The sequence below is a fragment of the Bos indicus x Bos taurus genome, chromosome 15 (genome assembly GCF_003369695.1).
Source record: "Bos indicus x Bos taurus breed Angus x Brahman F1 hybrid chromosome 15, Bos_hybrid_MaternalHap_v2.0, whole genome shotgun sequence".
NCBI lineage: Eukaryota > Metazoa > Chordata > Mammalia > Artiodactyla > Bovidae > Bos > Bos indicus x Bos taurus.
The window spans coordinates 59,491,282-59,512,973 of record NC_040090.1 but is presented as its reverse complement, the minus strand read 5'-3'; the positions used below and the strand labels follow the sequence as shown (position 1 = coordinate 59,512,973).

Below are 21,692 nucleotides of genomic sequence, written 5' to 3'. Positions count from 1 at the left end.
AGAGAAGGCCATGGCACCCCACTCCAGTACTCTTGCCTGGAAAATCCCATGGACGGAGGAGCCTGGTAGGCTGCAGTCCATGGGGTCGCTAGAGTCGCACACGACTGAGTGACTTTGCTTTCACTTTTCACTTTCATGCATTGGAGAAGGAAATGGCAACCCACTCCAGTGTCCTTGCCTGGAGAATCCCATGGACGGGGGAGCCTGGTGGGCTGCCGTCTATGGGGTCGCACAGAGTCGGACACGACTGAAGCGACTTAGCAGCAGCAGCAGCAGATCTTCAGTTGGGTCATTTTTGTCTCTCTTCTTGACTCTTGGCACCGCTGACCGTCTCAAACAGATTCAACAGAATGGTTTAGAAGACCCTTCCCAATGTGGCTCAGACGGTAAAGCATCTGTCTACAATGTGAGAGACCTGGGTTGGGAAGATTTCCTGGAGAAGGAAATGGCAACCCACTCCAGTACTCTTGCTTTGAAAATCCCATGGATGGAGGAGCTTGGTGCTGGCTACTATCTATGGGGTCGCAAAGAGTCGGGCACGACTGAGCAACTTCACTTCACTCCCAACGCTAAACTTCTGAGATTCTATGACTCTTGCCAACTATGAAGATCCTCAGAGCAAAGGATACCTCTGGCCCACATCACCTGTTAGCACTTGTTTCTCCCTCCGCCTGGATCGGGTGAGCCTCAGTTTAGAGCGAGCATCTAGTGACACCAGGTGGTGAGAAGTGGGAAACGCACATTTGATGGTTGGTCTGATGAGCAGAGAAAGGAACAGGGAAGGGAGGGAGTCAAAAGGAGAGGAGCAGGAACCGGTTGGACCATGCAAGTTAGATTTGATTGATACCCACCGTATTCTCAGAAATCTCTTGCCATTTAGCACTCCTCCTTAACACCAGTTGTCCCAAGCGGCTGCACTTGACCTTTCCGTTAACTCCCCAGAGCACAGCTGAGACCAGCCTGTAACATTTAAATTCGATTTCTCTGAAGTCTCAAGGACAACAGCAGAAAATAAGCACCAAGAACAACGTAACATTAGCCCAGCTCTCTGCCTGCCTGCCTTCAGGAGACCATGCCATCTTTAATCCCTAGGACCAAGAAACCCAATAAAGTGAAACCCAGAGTGAAGCGTCTAATGGATTACATGTCCATCCTATTGAAGGTCAGCCCCTCCTCCTGGACTCTGGGTCTCATCCTCCCTGTTTCTTCCAAACCCTTTGCTTTTGTACTTTTCTCTCTGCTGCACCCATTTCCCCCATTTTAACCAGATTATTCCCATCAGCATTACAAATATTTGTTATCAAAACTTCGCCTGACCCAAAGTCCCTCTTTAGTTACCAACTGAATCCTCCTCCTTTGAACAGCGAAATTCTAGAGAGAATTTTGCCCATACGCATTGCCTTCTGTCATTTTTCTTACAACATTTTCTGACCTGGGTTTTATCTCAGTTTTACTTCACTGAAATTGTCTTGTCAAGGTCATCAGTGGCTTCCAAGAGACTAAGGCTACTTTGCTGTCTTCATCTTGCTTGATCTCTCAGCAGCTTTATAAATCCCTGGCTCCTTTTGGAAACACTTACTCTCCTGGCTTTAGCCTCTACCCCACAGCCTGCTGCTTCCCAGTCTCGCTGACTCCTCCTCTGGAATTTTGGATATAATAGTAGACTATCTGTAACTGCTCCCCTGACCCTCTTGCCTTAACTATCGACTGTCCCCTGTGGCATCCACTTCCATCACTTTTATACTTGCTCAGTTCAGTTCAGTTCAGTCGCTCAGTCGTGTCTGACTCTTTGCGACCCCATGAATTGCAGCACGCCAGGCCTCCCTGTCCATCACCGACTCTGGGAGTTTACTCAGACTCACGTCCATCGAGTCGGTGATGCCATCCAGCCATCTCATCCTCTGTCATACCCTTCGCCTCCTGCCCCCAATCCCTCCCAGCATCAGGCTGCTGCTGCTGCTAAGTTGCTTTAGTCATGTCCAACTCTGTGCGACCCCATATATGGCAGCTAACCAGGCTCCCCCGTCCCTGGGATTCTCCAGGCAAGAACACTGGAGTGGGTTGCCATTTCCTTCTCCAATGCATGTGAAAAGTGAAAAGTGAAAGTGAAGTTGCTCAGTCATGTCCGATTCAGGCTAGTGACTCCCAAATCTTTCTCCCTTGTCTTTAATTTTCCATTGAGTTCCAGACTCAGTTACTTAATTAACACAAACATTTTAATATCAAACAGGCATCTCAAACTTACCATGTCCTTATCAGAAAGCCTGTCCGTACGTTTCCATGCCTGTTTCTTCTACTGGGTATATATTAAATAGGATAACACTAGCTGTGATAACAAATAGATCCAAAACACACAATGCCTCCAGTGTGTCTTTGTGTACTCAATCACGTCCAACTCTTTGTGGCCCCATGGACTGTAGACTGCTAGGCTCCTCTGCCCATGGAATTTTCCAGGCAAGAATGCTGGAGTAGGGTGCTGTTTCCTATTCCAGGGGCCTCCAATATAAGTTTATTTCTCACTCCTTTAGCTATCTGAAGGTGGATGATTGTGGTTGGCAGGTGGCTCTTCTCTACAATCCTGTGGTTCTGCCATCCCTGAAGGTCTTGTCATCATCTTCATCTTCTAGAGGAAGGGAAGACAGAGTCTGAAGGGAGTTTTCCTGCTTTTTAAAAACCTTGGCCCAGTAATGATACGTATCTTTCCTGCTTTCATTCCGTTGGATTGTATTCTGTCACATGGGTACATCTAAGGGCAAGGGGAACAGGAAAATGCCTTTCAGCTATGTTCAGAGGGAGGAGAGTGAGTTTTGGTGAAAAGCTAGAGATTCCTTCTGCAATTGTCCTTCTAGTCTGTTTACACTCTTCTTCCCACATGTAAAACATTCCCAAAGAGAAATAACCCCCAATTCTACCCTATCATTGTACCCATTTCAAAATGCGGGGTCTCTGGTTGCTGTTCAGTCTTCACCATCAGCTCTGTGAACTAAAAGCAAGTTACGTGTATCCCACCCACATCCACTGGTGCATGGCTAAAATAAATGACAACTGCCCATGCTATGCAGTAATCGGTTTTCTCCCCTTCTTGGTTTAAATCAAGGTTATAGTTCCCCTGCAGTTAGGTGTGGCCAGATGACTGATGTCTAACAATCACGTGGGTAGGAGTTATTTGTATTACTGTTGGGAAGAGGATTTTAAAGGCACTATCCCCTGGTGGAAGTTTCCTAAGGCTCTCATGAGAAATTGCGACAACTTGATGGCTTAAACCAAGAGAAACTAGTTTTCCCACAGTTGTGGAAGACAGAAATCCAAGACCAAGGTATCAGATGGTCACATTCCCTCTTAAGACTCCAGGAGAGAATTTCTTTTGTCTCTTCTAGCTCCTGAGGCGCCTGACATTCCCTGGCTTGTGGCAGCATCCCTGACTCTGTACGTGAGCTTTTCCCCTGTGTGTCTGTTTCGTTTCTGTCTCTTTTAAGGACGTGCTCATTGGATTTGGAAAGTGAAAGTCACTCAGTCGTGTCTGACTCTTTGCCACCTGATGGGCTATACAGTCATGGAATTCTCCAGGCCAGAATACTGGAATGGATTGCCATTCCCTTCTCCAGGGGATCTTTCCAACCCAGGGATGGAACCCAGGTCTCCTGCATTGCAGGTGGATTCTTTACCAGCTGAGCCACCAGGGAAGCCCAAAAATTCTGGAGTGGGTAGCCTATTCCTTAGATCTTTCTGACCCAGGAATCAAACTGGAGTCTCCTACATTGCGGGCAGATTCTTTACCAGCTGAACTACCACCACAAATCCAATATGAGCTCATCACCATCCTTATCTTAAACACATTTAAGACCCCATTTCCAAGTAAAGTCATATGCTGAGGTTACAGTGGACATTTTGGGGAAGAAACCATACAATCCACTACAGCCCGCTTTATAATAAAAATCCCCTTCTGCAATGGGAAGCAAGGGGCTCATCCAAGTCTCAAGACCACAGCGATGGTGGAGGCCCTGTGCACAGGTACGTGTGAAGGACCCCTGCCCCAGCAGTGGGGAATGTTCTGAATCTCTAGCCTGGGAGGAGTCACCTTGTCCAGTGTTCTCAGAAAGCCCCGGCTCCAGCCCCTGAGGAATCATTTCTTGACTGTTATCTGTCCTGGCCCATCTCAAGTGGTACTGGGAGGTGGGCCTCCCTTAGGACAGCACCTCTTTCACCACCAGCACCAGCAGTACAAGTTCAGGGGGACTGAGTATGATTTTAAGGTCTGAACTTCCAAGGCCTTTATTAGGCTAGGTTCATAGATTTTTTTGGCAATTCAGTTTCTTGAAAAACAACCTTTAGAGCCATTTGCTTCTAATCCATTCCTTGTGCTAGTAGACACACCCAAACTTCCTTCCGACACATAGTTGTCAAAACTGCTTTTATCGTTGGTATTATTAGTAGTAGTAGTAATTATTTTTCATCCTCAAATCCGACCCTCCTTGTGAACTTCCTGGTGGCTACCTGAGAGGGCTGGCTTGGGTGGAATCATAATACTCTTAATTTGATGTTTGCCATGAAGCTGAATCCCTTTCTAAGAGAATTTTAAGTAATGAACCTTTAATGCTTGAAGCCTTTCTCAGTCTTATTTCCTGTAATTACATAGGGCATACAAACAATCAGCTTACCTACATCCAAAAACACACAAATATCTAGATACACCCTATTTTCTTGTATTTCTTCTTCAAAAGTTTGTCAATAATATTTTGCTGTAAACACTAGAGAACAACCAACAAACTCTAGCATATACTCTGGTCCTTCCCCCAAAGTTTCTCTTAGAGCTATAGACTCAATACATATTTGGTCTCTTTCAGGTTGTCAGGCAAGAGTTTTCCTAATTGTGTTATTTCTGCCTACCATGGGACTCCATCTTTCTAGCCAGCCATCCCTCTCTCCTTGTTGGCCACTGTCTATTTCCCTGTCCCGTCTTCCCCACTATCCTTTACCAGTGCTCCCTGCCTCACTGCCTTCCATCGCTTCCCAGACAGAGCAGGCTTTTGTTTATGCTGATCCCTCTGTCTAAGCCTTTGCCAGGCTGCCTCCTGCACATATAATTGAGGTCTCAGCTCAGACATTGCTTCTTGGTGGAGTCTTCCCTGACCATCCCATTCAAGTGTGTTTCTTCACAGCATTTACCACCATCCAATATTATCTTCTTTATTTGCTTGCTCATCATGGCCCAGGCCCCACTCCCCTTGAGCATGGGCTGTGTGAAAACCAGGATCCTGTTGGCTGTGTTTGCCCCTGCTGGTGTTAAGAACTGGGCTTGCCATACGGCTGTTATGATGACAAATGTCCATATTGTGTACCAGACACTGGTTTAGTTTTTTACTGAAAACTTTTTTTAATGAAAAATTTCAAGATACACACGAGTAGAATAATATGATGAACCTCACAAAGCCCATCACCCAGATTCAACATTATCAAGAAAACACTTGCTTTATCTATCCTTCTTTCTTTCCTTCCTTCATTTCTCATTCATTTTCCATGCTTCTGTTGAAGTCTTCTGTAGAAAATCCCAGGCATTTTGTCATTCCTCCCCCACCCCACTGTATCCTTCATTTTTTAAAAAGTTAATTTTTCTTATAGAATTTCAATGCCATTCATACACCTCAAAAAATTAGAAATGATTTCTTAGTATTATCACTCAGTCCATATTCATATTTCCTTGATTACCTCAAAACTAACTTTTTAATCTTGGCCTGTTTGAAATAAGAACCAAGCTAGGTCCACACACTTGTTATTTCTCCTAAATCTCCTTCTCCCTGTCTCCCATACTGCTGACTTGTTGAAGAATGTGGTTATTATCACAAACTTCTCAGCTATGAGATGATGAAGGTTGGAAATGGGGCTGGATAATAGGGATGAAAAGAAGGGAATGTTCTGAAGAGACCATGTGGAGTAGGGTCATCTGATTGACCCTGACTTGGGTCCATAGAGTAGAGACATCACTGCCCACTTGGAAGCACTCAGGAGCTATGAGAACAGTAATTGCCTTGCTCCCCTTTAAAGGGTCCCTGCTGTGACAGCTGAATGGAACCCTCAGATCAGCTAATTGTGTCTCTTGTTTTAGTCCCTTGCTCAGCCTCTCCCAGCTGGACAGAACATCTGTACAATCCTCCCACTTCTTCACAAAATTCCCTCTTTATCTTTCAGCCTCTGAAGCTTGTTGGGAAAGGGTCAGTCCCCACACACTGTATGTACTGTGGTTCTCACACCAACTGTACACCAAAACTCATGGAGTTTCTTCTGCTTCTGTAAAATCATACTCAAATATCTGACTACCTATCCCAAGCCATTGGAATGAGCACCTGTGGCCATAGGAATATGTATTTTAAAAACACTTTCTGGATGACCATGATGTAATTATGGACCTGGATCAGAAACTTTGTAGAATATACCAATGATGTGAGTCCTAAGATGAAATCTTAGGACTGTAAGGCAATTTCTGCCAGCAAAGTTGCAATTCCTCTGAGGTCAATCATCTCCCACATTTTTTGTTAAAAAAGGATATGAAATTTTTCATTTAAATTTTAATCATATACCTCAACATTTGGCGCAGATGGTAAAGAATCTGCCTGCAATGCAGGAGACCTGGTTCAGTTCCTGGGTCAGGAAGATCCCCTGGAGAAGGAAATGGTCACCCACTCCAGTATTCTTGCCTGGAGAATTCCATGGACAGAGGAGCCTGGTGGACCACAGTCCATGGGGTTGCAAAGAGTCAGACACAACTGAGCAACTAATGCACATTATATACGTATATTACTGTACTACCATATTAAGTATAAAACACACTAAAGTAAAAAAGTTGATTTTAAGATTTAGCAAGTAAACAGAAGTTCTAATATTTGCTTCTTGAAGCCCATTGGGTTCTTTTGGATGCCTGCCCATCTGTGAACTACTGTTCTGGGATATTTTCAGCCAGTTTTTATTTGCCCAAGGCTTCCTCCAAGGGGCCCATTTGATGAGCTTCCAGATATCATTGAAAAGCTCCTCTTTTCTTTAACAGTCCTTGTCATAACCTTGAATCCTGCTTAGAGAGAGGTGTGTCTGGTTCATCTTGGTTGATTTTTTTTTTTTTTCCCTCTACTGTTCAACCATGGAACCTTTCCAAATTAGTTGCTGAGCAGACAAAAAAGTTACGTCAGCTCTCCAGGTTTCATTGGACCCAAATCTTCCATTCCTCCTGTCACCTCTTGGATCTGAGGGGGCTCAGGACATGAAAATTTCCTAATGGATGTACCTAAGCCTAAAGAAGGAGAAAAGGTGATTAAGGGTCTAGAAGAAAAAGAAGGTACATTGGGATAAGGAAGACTAGAATTTGCCATTTCTAGAGCTCCTCCTTCCTTCCTGTAGATCTAAGATTCTATCAGTATCATTTTCCATTAGCCTGAAAATCTTCCTTCAGTATTTCTTATACTACAAGTTTATTGGTAACAAATCCTCTCAGCTTTCATTTATATGAAAATACCTTTATTTCATGCTCATTTTTGAAGGATATTTTTGCTGGAAATGGAATTCTGTGTTGACAGTTATTTTATTTGTTTGTTTCAGGCTTTAAGGACATTATCCTTTATCTCCTGACCTCCACTGTTTCTGATGAGAACTCAGCCATTTACTGCGTCCTTGTTCTCCTGTGTATAACATTTCATTTTCCTTTGGATGATTTCACAATTTGCACAAGTCTAACGATGATATTTCTGTTTCATTTAACCATGAGAGTAGTTTAGTTGCTAAGTTGTATCTGGCTCTTTTGCGATTCCATGGACTATAGTCTGCCAGGCTAGAAGAATTGATGGTTTTGGACTGTGGTGCTGGAGAAGACTCTTGAGAATCCCTTGGACAGCAAGGTGATCAAACCAGTCAATCCTAAAGGACATCCACCCTGAATATTCATTGGAAAGGCAAATGCTGAAGCTGAAGCGCTAATACTTTGGCCATCCCACGTGAAGACTCGGCTCTTTGGAAAAGACCCTGATGCTGGGAAAGATTGAAGGCAAGAGAAGAGGGCGACAGAGGATTAAATGGTTGAATGGCATCACTGACTCAATGGACATGAGTTTGAGCAAACTCTGGGAGATGGTGAAGGGCAGGGAAGCCTGGTATGCTGCAGTTCATGGGGTTGCAAAGAGTCAGACATGACTTAGCAACTAAAGAAGCAAGCAAGCAAGCAACTATGATATGCCTTGTTGTGACTTGGGAGTTTGCTGAGCTTTTGAATCTGTAGGTTGATATATTACATCAAATTTAGGGAAGTTTTATCATTTTTATTCCTATATCTTTTCCTATACTATTCTTTTCCTCTTTTCCTTCAGGGATTCTAATTATGTAAATGTTAGCTTTACATTTTCCAACTGAGGCTCTGTTCATTTTGTTTCAACCTTTTTTTCTCTCTTTTCTTTAAGTTGGGTCATTTTTACAGCTCCTTCTCCAAGTTCAGGGACTCTTATTCCTGCCTTGTCCAATCTGCTGTTAAAACAATTCAGTGAATTCTTCACTTTAGATATTATATTTTCAGTTTAGAATTTCTCTTTAAAAAGTCTTCTCTTTGAGATTCCTTGTTTGATATTCATCAAGACTGTGTTTTCCTTTATCTACTTGAATAAATTTGTTAGTGTTTTGCTGAAAGTTTTACTTTTGTTTTAGCCTTGAAGGATTCATTAACAAAAGAAACTACTCAGTACACACACAAATAATTTCAATTTTTTATAGAAGATTACCTGACTCTATTTCAATATACAGCCATTAAAAAAAAAAAAGAAACAATAAAGAGAAGTAACAGTGGATACATCACCAAATTGGGCCAAGCTAAATCCAGACTGACAGTGGGCTGGGAAGTCCTTTGTTAAAAGCAATCTGGAGTCCCAGTTGGGAAAGTGTCCTGGGCAGTACTTCCACCCCATGACTCAGACTTCAAATTGCAGTTTTGGGGCTCTGGCTTATGATCCTAAGCCACAAAATGATATTATCATCAATTCATGTGCAAAAAATGCAACTTTGGTTTTACTTTAACCATTTTACAATGCTGTTTGTTTCACCTTGTAAGTTACAGGACTTAGTTACACCCCAGGGGTTGGCCAGACCCTTAGGGGCTCAAGAATTCCAAGACACACTCCTTTTCTTTTCTAAAGTGCTGCCTGACTTACTGTGCTTGCAGGCAGGCATGGAATCTGGACAGTATCCAGGCAGATCAGAAGCAGATCAGAGGTTTCTAAAGCCTGAACAAGACTTCTCCATTTTAATTTCCCTATTACAGTTGCACTCATCTCACACGCTAGTAAAGTCATGCTCAAAATTCTCCAAGCCAGGCTTCAGCAATACGTGAACCGTGAACTTCCAGATGTTCAAGCTGGTTTTAGAAAAGGCAGAGGAACCAGAGATCAAATTGCCAACATCCGCTGGGTCATCGAAAAAGCAAGAGAGTTCCAGAAAAACATCTATTTCTGCTTTATTGACTATGCCAAAGCCTTTGACTGTGTGGATCACAATAAACTGTGGAAAATTCTGAAAGAGATGGGAATACCAGACCACCTGACCTGCCTCTTGAGAAAACTATATGCAAGTCAGGAAGCAACTGTTAGAACTGGACGTGGAACAACAGACTGGTTCCAAATAGGAAAAGGAGTACATCAAGGCTGTATATTGTCACCCTGCTTATTTAACTTATATGTAGAGAATATCATGAGAAATGCTGGAAGAAGCACAAGCTGGAATCAAGATTGCTGGGAGAAATATCAATAACCTCAGATATGCAGATGACACCACCCTTATGGCAGAAAGTGAAAAGGAACTAAAAAGCCTCTTGATGAAAGTGAATGAGAAGACTGAAAAGTTGGCTTAAAGCTCAACATTCAGAAAACGAAGATCATGGCATCTGGTCCCATCACTTCACGGGAAATAGATGGGGAAACAGTGGAAACAGTGCCAGACTTTTTTGAGCGGGGCGGGGGGGGGGGGGGGGGGGCTTCAAAATCACTGCAGATGGTGACTGCAGCCATGAAATTAAAAGACTCTTACTCCTTGGAAGGAAAGTTGTGACCAACCTAGATAGCATAGGTCTGTCTAGTCAAGGCTATGGTCTTGCCAACAAAGGTCCGTCTAGTCAAGGCTGTGGTTATGTATGGATGTGAGAGTTGGACTGTGAAGAAAGCTGAGTGCCAAAGAATTGATGCTTTTGAACTGTGGTGTTGGAGAAGACTCCTGAGAGTCCCTTGAACTGCAAGGAGATCCAACCAGTCCATTCTAAAGGAGATCAGTCCTGGGTGTTCTTTGGAAGGAGTGATGCTAAAGCTGAAACTCCAATACTTTGGCCACCTGATGTGAAGAGTTGACTCATTGGAAAAGACTCTGATGCTGGGAGGGATTGGGGGCAGGAGGAGAAGGGGACAACAGAGGATGAGATGGCTGGATGGCATCACCGACTTGATGGACATGAGTTTGGGTGAACTCCGGGAGTTGGTGATGGACAGCGGGGGAGACACACATCCAGAGAGAAAGGGTATGGGCATCCTCTGTAATGAGGAGGAGTATAATAAAGAGGGAATGTAAATCACTTCTATAGGACAGTCTTTCCAGGTCTTTGTTTCCCTTTGGCTAATTATCTTGTTTCTTTCTTCACATCTGACTGCTCCTTGGACACTCTGCAAGATATGTGCGCAAACTTTTTCTAAGATGGATCTCACCACAGAGGCCTGTGAGTGCATAGCCACACTTATTATGGGGTGGGCCCCTCCCATTTTGACCAAGAAGTCTTCCTACTCACATGTAGACAGGAAAGTCTGTCTTGACCTCAGGAGAAGGCACCTTATCTCTTTGTTTTAGCAGAGCTCAACTTTCTCCACCAGCTTTGTCCTTGGAGTGTCTGGATGAGAATAAAGCTTGAATTCTACTCCACTTGATAAACAACAGCTGTCGGCCCAGGGGCCACCTGTCTCCTACATCATGACCTCTAGTATTTCCATTCAGCTCTCAACTCCATAGCAGCCAGGTTGTTACAGTCTCAGCCTGTGCATGGGCAGCCCAGTCTTTGATCAAAACTGACAGGGAACCCCTGTTATGGGTGAAATTGTCCTCCCCCCAAAAGCTGCACTGGAATCTTAGCCCGTAATGTTTTAAAATGTGACTTCTTTCCAAATAAGTTTTGGAGATGAGGTTTTCATAAAGGTGGTTGTTGTTCAGCTGCTAAGTCATGTCTTTCCAGCCCCATGGACCGCAGCTTGCCAGGCCTCCCTGTCTCTCACTGTCTTCTGGAGTGCGCCCAAGTTCATGTCCTTTGACTTGGTGATGGTCTCCAATCATTTCATCCTTCGTAAAGGTAATTAAGCTAAAATGAGGTCATCAAAGCGATTCCTAATCCGACAGAACTAGTGTCCCTTATAAAAAAGTATATTGGGGGCTTCCTTGATGGAGCAGTGGTAAAGAATCCACTTTTTGGGTTTGATGGGTTTGATCCCTGGTCTGGGAAGATCCCACGTGCCTTGGAGCAACTGAGCCCGTGTGCCACAACTGTTGAGCCCATGCTCTAGAGCCCGTGGTCTGCATCAAGAGAAGCCACCACAGTGAGAAGCTGCACACCACAACCAGAGAGGAGCCCCCCTCACCTCAGCTAGAGAAAACTCGGCACAGCCAAAAATGAATCAATCAATAAAATTTTTTTCAAAAAGGATATCAGACAGAGAGACGTGTGCACAGTGAGAAAGCCACATGAAGGATGAAGGAAGGAATCAAGGAAGAGATCTTGAAGCCAATGGATGTCAAAGAGTGACCAGTGGGAGGCATGAGAGTTTCTCCCTCGCAACTCTCAGAAGCCACCAACGCTGATGACGCCTTGATTTCAGGCTTCCAGCCTCCAGAATTATGAAAGAATGAATTTCTGTTATTTAAGCCATCCAGTTAGTGGTTCTTTGTTAAGGCAGCCCCAGAAAATGAATATGTGTCCACATAGAATTTGGGAGCCCCCTTTATGTGACTCCCTCCGCACTGGCCGCTAACCCCACAAGTTCCATTTGCTCCAGCAGCTCCAAACTCTGCTCTTGGCTTCTTCAGCTCAGCAGGACACCTGGACTCTTCCTGGTTCCCACTCCTTCGTGCTGCAGTCAGGACATTTGTCCCCAGGCAGTCAGCTCGTGAGAGCTGGGCTCACTTTATGTGTTCTTCTCTGAGGAATTGCAGCTGTGCACTGCCTATAGTCCAGTGCCTGAAAACACGTGTCATTTTGTCTAGCTTTGTAGCTGTTTATGGTGAAAGGCAGCTCCAATATTTGTTAGTGGCCAGAAGTGAAATTTCTGTTCTAAGTTCTTTGAATCTATTCATTTAATCTTCTCAACAGCTCTGTGGGAGTAAGTTACTGTCCTCATGAGTTGTAGATTAAAAAAAAAAAAAAGATTAAAAAAAAAAAAAAGAGGCAAAGAGAAAAAAGATTAAATGATTTGTCCAAGAGTATATCTTTTAAGTGGTGGAGCTAGATTCTGAATCTAAGCAGTTTAGCTGCCAAGTCTATGCTCAGTGAGTGCACCTATTTTGAATAAGTGAATAGATAGCTGTCTCTTTTACCTTTTATCCATTTGCCTTCTGCTCCACCTGTTTAGGAAAATTCCAACATTACATCAGCCCAGTATCTTCACTTTTCCTGGAACCAGACTTCTAAGAACGCTGGGAGAAAAAAAAAAAAAAAAAACTTCTGGGAAGAATAAACTTTTATCAAGAATAAACTCTTATCCAGTTACCCAGGGCTTTGAAAATACCTAATAATTCTGTACGTCCCCAGTGTCTGCCCTCCATTTGCTGTTTATTCTCACCTCAAATTTCAAACATCTGTACTTGTTATTTTCAAGAAAAATACAATTTCCAGCCGTGATCTCAGTTTCTTACTCATTCCTATCAACCTGACTTGTACTGGCACCCATTCTTGCCTTTTCCTCTACTGTCAAAATATTTGGTGTTTCTATGCCTGTCTAAGGCTTATCCACTTTTACTGCTGCCCCACGTCTTTCTTCCCCTTCACAGCCAAGCTCTGAAGTGTTGTTTACACCCTCTGCCTACATTTCTTCATCTTCCTTTCACCCAGCTCAATCTGGTGGCTGTACTTATAACTTCATTCCTTTATTAATGTCAGCTTTTATTTTTATCAGTTTCACCATTTTGCTTTCTTTAAATGTGTTGAATCTTTTTTCATTCCTTGATTTGAATGCTTCATTCATTGTCTTGTTTATTAATGTGAATATTTAGGATCATGAACTTTCCCCTGTTTTATCTGTGTCTTATAGATACTTATCTGCAGAATTCCTTCCTAAATAGTTTTTTTCTATAGAGTTTAAAATTTTTGTTTTGATTTTCTCATTGATCCGAAAGTATTTATCAGATAATTAAAAAAATATTTTTTTTAATTTTATTTATTTGTTTTTGGCTGTGCTGGATCTTTGCTGCTGCGTGGGCTTTTCTCTAATGGTGGCGAACTGGGGCTACTCTCTAGTCGCAGTGCACGGGCTTCTCACTGTGGTGGCTTCTCTTACTGTGGGCCATGGGCTCTAGGGAGCTTGGGGGTTCAGTAGCTGCGACCCCCCGCCCCCAGCCCTAGAGTGTGCAGGCTCGATAGCTATGGCACACAAGCTTGGTTGCACCAGAGAATTATAAAATGTCCCCAAAGTAGAAATAATATAAAGTAATATACTCTGTCAAAACACCATAACATAGATACCAATTATAAAACCAGAAAACAAGAGTCTCTACCACACAGAAGGATCTAAATTTTCTGGGGCTTCCCTGGTGGCTCAGTGGTAAAGACTCTGCCTGCCAATGTAGGGGACATGGGAGGATGCTGCATGCCTTGGAGTAAATAAGCCTGTGAGCCCCAACTACTGAGCCCACACAGATGTGATGGCCTCACAGCCCATCCTGAGGAGTGGAAGAGTGATTTCCCTTGCTCCTGAGTGGGCAATGGAAACGGGAAAAAGAGAGAGAGATATACAGGCATGGAAGTTGGGAAGGGATGTTGCAACCCTTGTTAATCAGTGAGCTGGGACCAGATTATGCAACAAGATCTCATTCGATGCCAACAGCATGGATGAAAAAAAGTGCCAGCTCCCGTGCCTGGCACCAAGTAAGTTCCCCACCCTCACCCCTGGTAAAGGAAGACTACATAATTGAGATAAAATGTCTACCACCCATTTGCATGGGGCTTCGAGAAGAAATTTAGTTCAGTCACAGAACAATTTTGTACACTTGTCCCACAACATCTGTTAGCTCCCGCTGAGATCTCTCTGTGAGTTCTAGAACTTGATCCAAGTTAGATTAGATTTTTCAGTTTCAAGTTGAGTATACTCAAAACAAAACCCATCTCCTCTCATCATCTTACTCTCCTCACTCCCCAACTATAACCTATTCTTCTTGTCTTCCCTGTTTTACTAAATACTATCAACATTTATTCAGTTGTCTAGGACAGAAACCAGGGTGTTGTGTTGGGGGGTGGGTGTGTAGTTCAGAAAACACTAAAAATTAAAAACTAACTAAGGGAGGCCTGGCGTGCTACGATTCATGGGGTTGCAAAGAGTCGGACACGACTGAGCGACTGATCTGATATGATATGAAGACATCTCATCCAGGGCTTCCTTAGTGGCTCAGAAGGTAAAGAATCTGCCTGCAATGCAGGAGACCTGGGTTAAATTCCTGCATTGGGAAGATCCCCTGGAGGAGGGCATGGCAACCCCCCTCCCCCCAGTATTCCTGCCTGGAGAATTCCCATGGACAGAGGAGCCTGGTGGGCTACAGCCCATGGGGTCACAAAGAGTCAGACATGCCTGAGCGACTAAGCACGAGATATCTCATCCTGGGATCTCTCATCTATACTGGGGCTTTGCTGGAGATTTTGTTTAAAAATTAGACGTGCTTTTTAAATAGTTTGAAAAATCATTGTAGAAGAGGATGCAATAAATGCAACAAAACAGACTAACACTTCCAAACAAGCCAGAGCTACTGAAAAGCCTGGGGGCTGGGGAAGGGAACTGGAGAGGTGAATGGCCAAAGGGAGGCAGGTTCAGGAAACATCCTTTGTTGGCTGCTCTGGTCTTCATCCCAGTGTTTGTTCTGAGGGCTGGAGGGAGGACAAAGTCTGAGCCCCACAAAGAAGGGCCCAGGGAATCAGTTTGCCTGCTGCTCCTTCCTGGACAAAACTCACTGCTCTCCATGGCTCTTCAGGAACGCCAGGAGCCTGATGTCTACCAGGAGAATTTTGAGCCCACATCCTACCTGGAGTATTACAGGATGAACCAGGATCCCGTCGGGGATGAAGTCCTCCATTTCCTGCTAAAACACTACAATGCCACCTTTAAACCAGGTGCTGATCCCCTTCAGCCCTGGGGCAGGTTTGTGGGAGGAAGGGTGGCCACACAAATTTTAAACCAGATGCTAGTTTTCTTTCATTGTAGGGCAGTCCTCGAGTAGGAGTGGGAAAGGATGGCCAGACCATTAATAGCAACTTGGGATCTTCAGAGGGTGTGCCTCTGCCCTACAGGAAGATTTTTTTTTTAATTTATTTTATTTATTATTCATTTTTGGCTGCACTGGTTCTTCCTTGCGGCACAAGGGTTTCCTCTAATTGCAAGGAGCTGGGGCTACTATTTGTTGAGGTGCACAGGCTTCTCACTGCGGTGGCTACTCTCGTTGCAGAGCATGGGGTCTAGGCACGTGGGCTCAGCAGTTGCAGCTCGAGTGTTTAGATGCCCCACGGCATGTGGAATCTTCCCCGGTCATAGACTGAACCCGTGTCCCCTGCATTGGCAGGTGGATTCTTAACGACTGGAGTACCAAAGAGGTTAGGAAGAGTTTAGATACACTTGATGTATGGTACATGGTGGCATCCTCTCAAAGTTTCTGAGGTCAGATTCTCTCTTCCCATAAAGCCTGAGAGCTGTGGTCTTTGATGATCCTGAATAGGCCTGTCTTCTCCCTATCCCTTGCAAGGGAAACCTGAAGGGCATCCGAAAGTGTAGGGAAGCTTTGCTTCTTTGCCCTTCTGCCTGATTGCCGCTGTGGCCCATGCAAACATCGTGAGTGGTTGGCTCTCAGATTTGCACCTCCCCCCGTCACTGCCGCCCCAGGGAAGTATAGTGCTAGGCTGGCTGGACCACTAAAATCAAATGCTGGGTATCTTTTCATCATTCATATGGGAAGAAAACATAACCCAGTAGCCAGAATTTCTCCAATTAAAATTTTCTGCCATCAAATTTTCTTAAGCCTTTGATGCCTACTTCAATTTATTTGCTACTGAACCCTACAGCAATGGCACCCCATTCCAGTACTCGTGCCTGGAGAATCCCAGGGACGGTGGAGCCTGATGGGCTGCCGTCTATAGGGTCGCACAGAGTCGGACACAACTGAAGTGACTTGGCAGCAGCAGTACCCTACAGATATAACAACATACAGACAAGCAAGTGTAGTAGCAGATTAGCTGGCTCATCTCAGCAGTCAGTCAGGACCAGTTAGTTTTCTGTCCTCTTGGCCATGTTTATCTTGGAAGCCCCCTGTGTGTGTGCTCAGTCGCTCAGTCATGTCCGACTCTGTGACCCCATGGACTGTAGCTCACCAAGCCCCTCTGTCCATGGGATTCTCCAGGCAAGAGTACTGGAGTGGGGTGCCATGCCCTTCTCCATGGGATCTTTCTGACCCAGGGATCAAATCCACATCTCTTATGTCTACCTGAATTGGCAGGTGGTTTTTTGTTTTTTTTTTTTAACCACTAGTGCCACCTGGGAAGCCCCTGGAAGCCCCTTGCCAAGGTCCAAACACTCTTGATATTTTGTGTCAACCAGTCTCTGGTGGATGGAGAGAAACAAGACAGGAAGGGGAGGCCAAGTGTTCTTCACAGGCCCTGTTTTCTCCTTTTAGTCCCCAAACTGCCAAGCAAGTTTCTGGGGTACAGTTGATATTCAATACATGTTTGCTGATTGATCTTTGGAACATTACATGTGGTCTCAGTGGGGCCATAGGGCACACCAACAAAGAGTGCTTGGGACAGGGAAACCAGTGTACTCAAGAATGGAATCAGATTTTTCCTTTGGACACTTTTTAAAAATTTAGTTAATGTATTTATTTCATTGCTACGTGTGGGCTTTCTCTAGTTGCAGAGAGCAGGGGCTCCTCTCTAATTGTCGTGTGTGGGCTTCTCTTGTGGAGCACAGGCTCTAGGGCGCACAGGCTCGATAGCTGTGGCTTGAGGGTTTAGTTGCCCCATAATATGTAAAATCTTTTGGGACCAGGGATCAAACTGTGTCCCCTGCACTGACAGATGGATTCTTAATTACTGGACCACCAGGGAAGTCCTGGACACTTTACAGTGGTAAATTGGTAGGTCAAATGTCGACGCTGGTTCTTTAACACTCTACCCCTAAACAAGCGCCCTCGTTCCTAACACTCCCCTCCTGCAAAAACTCTCCATGCTCAGTGTGCTGGAGCTGTTAGTGCAGCAAAGTTCCCAGTCCTGAAGGTTACATGCCCCAATGGTTAAGTCCCTGTGGCCTCTCCCAGTAGAGCAAGAAAAGCAGAATCTTTTGGGAAGCGTGGGCCTTGGAGCCCTCAGTCAGTCAGTCAGTTCAGTCGCTCAGTCGTGTCCGACTCATTGCGACCCCATGAATCGCAGCATGCCAGGCCTCCCTGTCCATCACCATCTCCCGGAGTTCACTCAAACTCAAGTCCATCGAGTCGGTGATGCCATCCAGCCATCTCATCCTCTGGCGTCCCCTTTTCTTCCTGCCCCCAATCCCTCCCAGCATCAGAGTCTTTTCCAACGAGTCAACTCTTCGCATGAGGTGGCCAAAGTACCCAGGTACTAATGATTCAGAAGGAATATTCCTATTCTGAAACAGGTGGGCTGGAAGGAAAACTCCTGATTGACATCGGCTCTGGGCCCACCATCTACCAGTTCCTCTCTGCCTGTGAGTCTTTCCAAGAGATCATCGCCACTGACTACACAGACAAGAACCTCCAGGAGCTGGAGAAGTGGCTGAAGAAGATGCCAGGGGCGTTTGACTGGTCTCCAGTGGTGAAATACGTGTGTGAGCTTGAGGGGAACAGGTAAGGGGGTTGTTGCTTGTTTTCAGATCTGCATGATCTTCACTTAGCTCCTAATCAAGAATTTTCCATGGAGTTTGTGTACAAATGGCAAGGTAGATGGAGACTGAGAAGGAAGGAAGGAATTCAGTGGAACCTGAAGAAGAAAGGAGGAAGAGTGAGATATGAATCCTATAAAGACCAAAAGAGGCAATAGGAAGAGCTGGCTAGAGACAAACCTGGAGCCTGGAGGAAACATCACCAAGGTCCACAAGGAAGCCAAGGTCTGAGCCCAAGCAGGAGAACCCTCCCGGCTGCCTCCTTTCTGATTGGCTGGTGCCCTGTTGTTCCAGTTACAACTTCCAGGGAGCTCTAAACTTGTGGAATCTTTTTGTGGATTGCAGGAGATAAGGGTTAGAATTAAGACAATCTTGCATGGCAAGTGGAACAGAATTTACTTACCTTGTATATTTTCATTTAATTTCAAGGCACCAGGAAGGTCTACCATTGCCCTTCCACTCCCCAAATATCATCCTCCCTAGTTAAGATGGTTGAAGTTGTGCATTAGTTTCTTATTCTTTCTGCTTAAAACTATGATTTATTTTTTACTTTTTAAACATTGAGGTATAGTTAATTTACAGTGTTGTGTTAGTTTCAAGTATATAACAAACGACTGAAGCTGAAACTCCAGTACTTTGGCCACCCGATGCAAAGAGCCGACTCATTGGGAAAGACCCTGATACTGGGAAAGACTGAGGGCAGAAGGAGAGGGGGAAACAGAGGATAAGATGATTGGATGGCATCACTAACTCAACAGACCTGAGTTTGAGCAAACTCCAGGAGATAGTGAAGGACAGGGGGGCATGGCGTGCTGCCGTTCATGAGGTCACAGAGAGTCAGACACGATTTAGTGACTGAACAAAACTATGATTCCATACACATATACTTATATGTGTATGTGTATATATATATATATATATATATATATATATATATATTCTTTTTCAGATTCTTTTCTATTATGGGTTATTTAGGTTATTAAAAGATATTGAGTATAGTTCTCTGTGCTCTAAGTAGGTCTTTGCTGTTTACCTATTTTATATACAGTAGAGTGTATGTTAAGACTACGTGTTTTAAAAAGTACAGAGCTGGAAAGAGTAGGCCTTTAAGTGCTACTACTTATTCATACTGCATAATGCATGTGGCCCACATCCTGAGAACAGGTAAGAAGGGAATGTGTGAGTCGAGGAGGAGGTTGAATGGAGTGGCCAGCCCCCACAATGTCCCCCAAGCTCACACTGTAGTTTTGCTCCTCTGAGTCCAGGCAGACATTCTGTTTCTGGGGGCACTTGTCAGGTCATGTGAGATACAGGCTAGCAGAGAGAGAACGGGCTAACCTCCAGGGGCGCAGGGCCAGAAGGGGGCCCCTGACCCGTGACCCCAGGGTGGGCAGGTGCTGGGCTTCACTTTGTTCCCAGCTGCTCTCTCTATGGGACTCAGTTTTCTCATCTGTAGAACCGGCAGCCTGCTGCTCTGGGAGCCGGAACGCCAGGCAGAGAATGGCTGGGAGTGACGTGAGTGGTCCACGTGGTGAGCATGACCCAGCCGGTCTCTTTCTCTTTCTTCCTTCCTCTCCAGAGATAAGTGGGCCGAGAAGGAGGAGCGCGTAAGGAGAGCCGTCACCCAGGTGCTCAAGTGTGATGTCCTGAAAGAACGGCCCCTGGAGCCCGCGGTCCTGCCCCCCGCCGACGGCCTCATCTCCTCCCTGTGTCTTGAGGCTGCCTGCCCCACCCCGCAGGCCTGCCGGGATGCCCTGCGCCATCTCAGGACCCTGCTCCGGCCCGGGGGCCATCTGGTGCTGAGCGGGGGCTTCGAGACCACCTTCTTCATGGTGGGGGACAAGAGGTTCTCCACTCTGCCCCTGAATGAGAAATTCCTGCGGGAAGCCCTGCAGGAGGCTGGCTTCATCATTGAGAAGCTGGAGAAGGTCACTCGGGCCGCTGAGACCCATTTGGATAACCGCTCTGACTACACAGGGCTGTTCTTCCTGGTGGCCCGGAGAGGGGACTAGAGGCAGAGACTTGGAGGAGCGGGTTGGGGGCGGGGGGCGGGCTTGGGGCCATCCCTCTGCCACCTCGATTGTATTTCTCTCCATTTCACCAGCTTCACTTCTAACACTTGCTGGCAGATGATCGCCAGGTCAATTGGGATGCTTCTCCCAGAAAGGTTTATAATGTATTCCACTAATGGCCCCAGGCTGGGAAAAAGAATTGGGCCAGAGAAAGAAAGCTGCGTCTCCTTCCATCTGGGCTCCTTCAGGGTTGCGTGGAATAAAGTGGGAAGGACCCTTCCCACTCTCTGATTTTAGGCAATTTGGACTGCCCACCTTCTGAGTTCAGTCTCCAGCTCCCTCCCCATGCCTGCTAATCCTGCAGCCCTGCCCCTTGAAATGGAAAACACACGCATGGATTTTGATCCTTGGCTCTCTGATTCAACTTGCTCTTGTGACTTTAGGTGGGCACCTAATATCTCAGAACCTCAGTTTCCCCATCTCTGAAATGGAAATCATCACACCTCTCCCCAGGGTTTCTGTGACACCCAAAAGGTATAACATGAATACCCTTAGTAAATAACCATGTGAGCGAGCTTGTGTGTTTTTTAAGCTTGGCTGACCTTGTAGAGACCTTGTCACAGGATGTGATAAGATGGCATAAGGAGTTCTGAAAGAGCTAGAGAATTGTTTTCCTTCACTGTCCAGTGAACCCCACCTTACCCCGTCTGGGCAGGGATGGGACACATGGGAAAGACTTTTTGAGGGAAGTAGGGAGCGAATTGGTGAAAGGGTGACCAAGAGTAAGCCAAGTGAAGGAGTCGGGGTGAAGGGCAGGAACTTCTGGTACAGATACTGAGACCCAGAGGGGAGACAACATACTGTGCTGGGTGGACTTCAAGAAAAACTGAAGACAGGGACTTCCCTGGTGGTCCAGTGGCTAAGACTCTGCACTCCCAATGCAGAGGGTCCAGGTTCAATCCCTGGTTAGGGAACTAGATCCCACATGCTCCACCTGAAGATCCTGCATGTTGCAATGAAGATTTAAGTTCCCACATCCTGCAACTAAGACCTCGGGCAGCCTAATTAATTAATTAAAAAAAGAAAAATTGAAGACACTTGGGTTCCAAGATTGGGGCTCTGTCCCTTGAGGGACTGCTAATACATGTGGTATGGGAGAACAGGCCAGTGCTCAAAGTGGGAGGAGGAGTGTCAAATCAGTGCGATGGGTGGCATTGGAGGTGGGCAAGCAAGCAATTTAGTCATTCAACAAATATTTGTCAAGTGCCTGTGTCCAGCTGGACACTGTGTAGTGTCAGAACCTTTGCCTAGGGCTGGTCCTCACAGTAAACGTGGTTGCAACATTGACGCCCTTGATCACATTCTACCCCATGTGTGTGTATCTGGGGTATATTTTTTGTGTATGTGGGCATGTGCATGCGTATGTGTGTGTGTGTGTGCATGTATGTGTTTGTGTGCTGATCATGGTAGTAGAGGTGGGTCACATCTATCCATGGAGCCACCACAAGAGTGATCATTGAGGCTGACTCCCAGAGGCTGGGTTTACATC

At 45.3% G+C, this 21,692-nt stretch overlaps 1 protein-coding gene and 1 non-coding gene across 2 annotated transcripts; both read left to right on the top strand.

Annotated features, from left to right (window-relative positions):
• Positions 1–15,092: 15,092 nt before the first annotated feature.
• On the top strand, positions 15,093–20,717 carry LOC113905832 (nicotinamide N-methyltransferase-like). The gene is made up of 3 exons (XM_027563682.1): positions 15,093–15,361; positions 17,889–18,096; positions 19,711–20,717. The coding sequence occupies exons 1-3, from the start codon at positions 15,211–15,213 to the stop codon at positions 20,141–20,143; spliced, it is 792 nt and encodes a 263-aa protein (XP_027419483.1). The 5' UTR covers positions 15,093–15,210; the 3' UTR covers positions 20,144–20,717.
• Positions 20,718–21,044: 327 nt separating this feature from the next.
• Positions 21,045–21,117, top strand: TRNAG-CCC. Its single transcript has one exon. It is a non-coding gene; the product is annotated as a tRNA-Gly (tRNA).
• Positions 21,118–21,692: the final 575 nt, after the last annotated feature.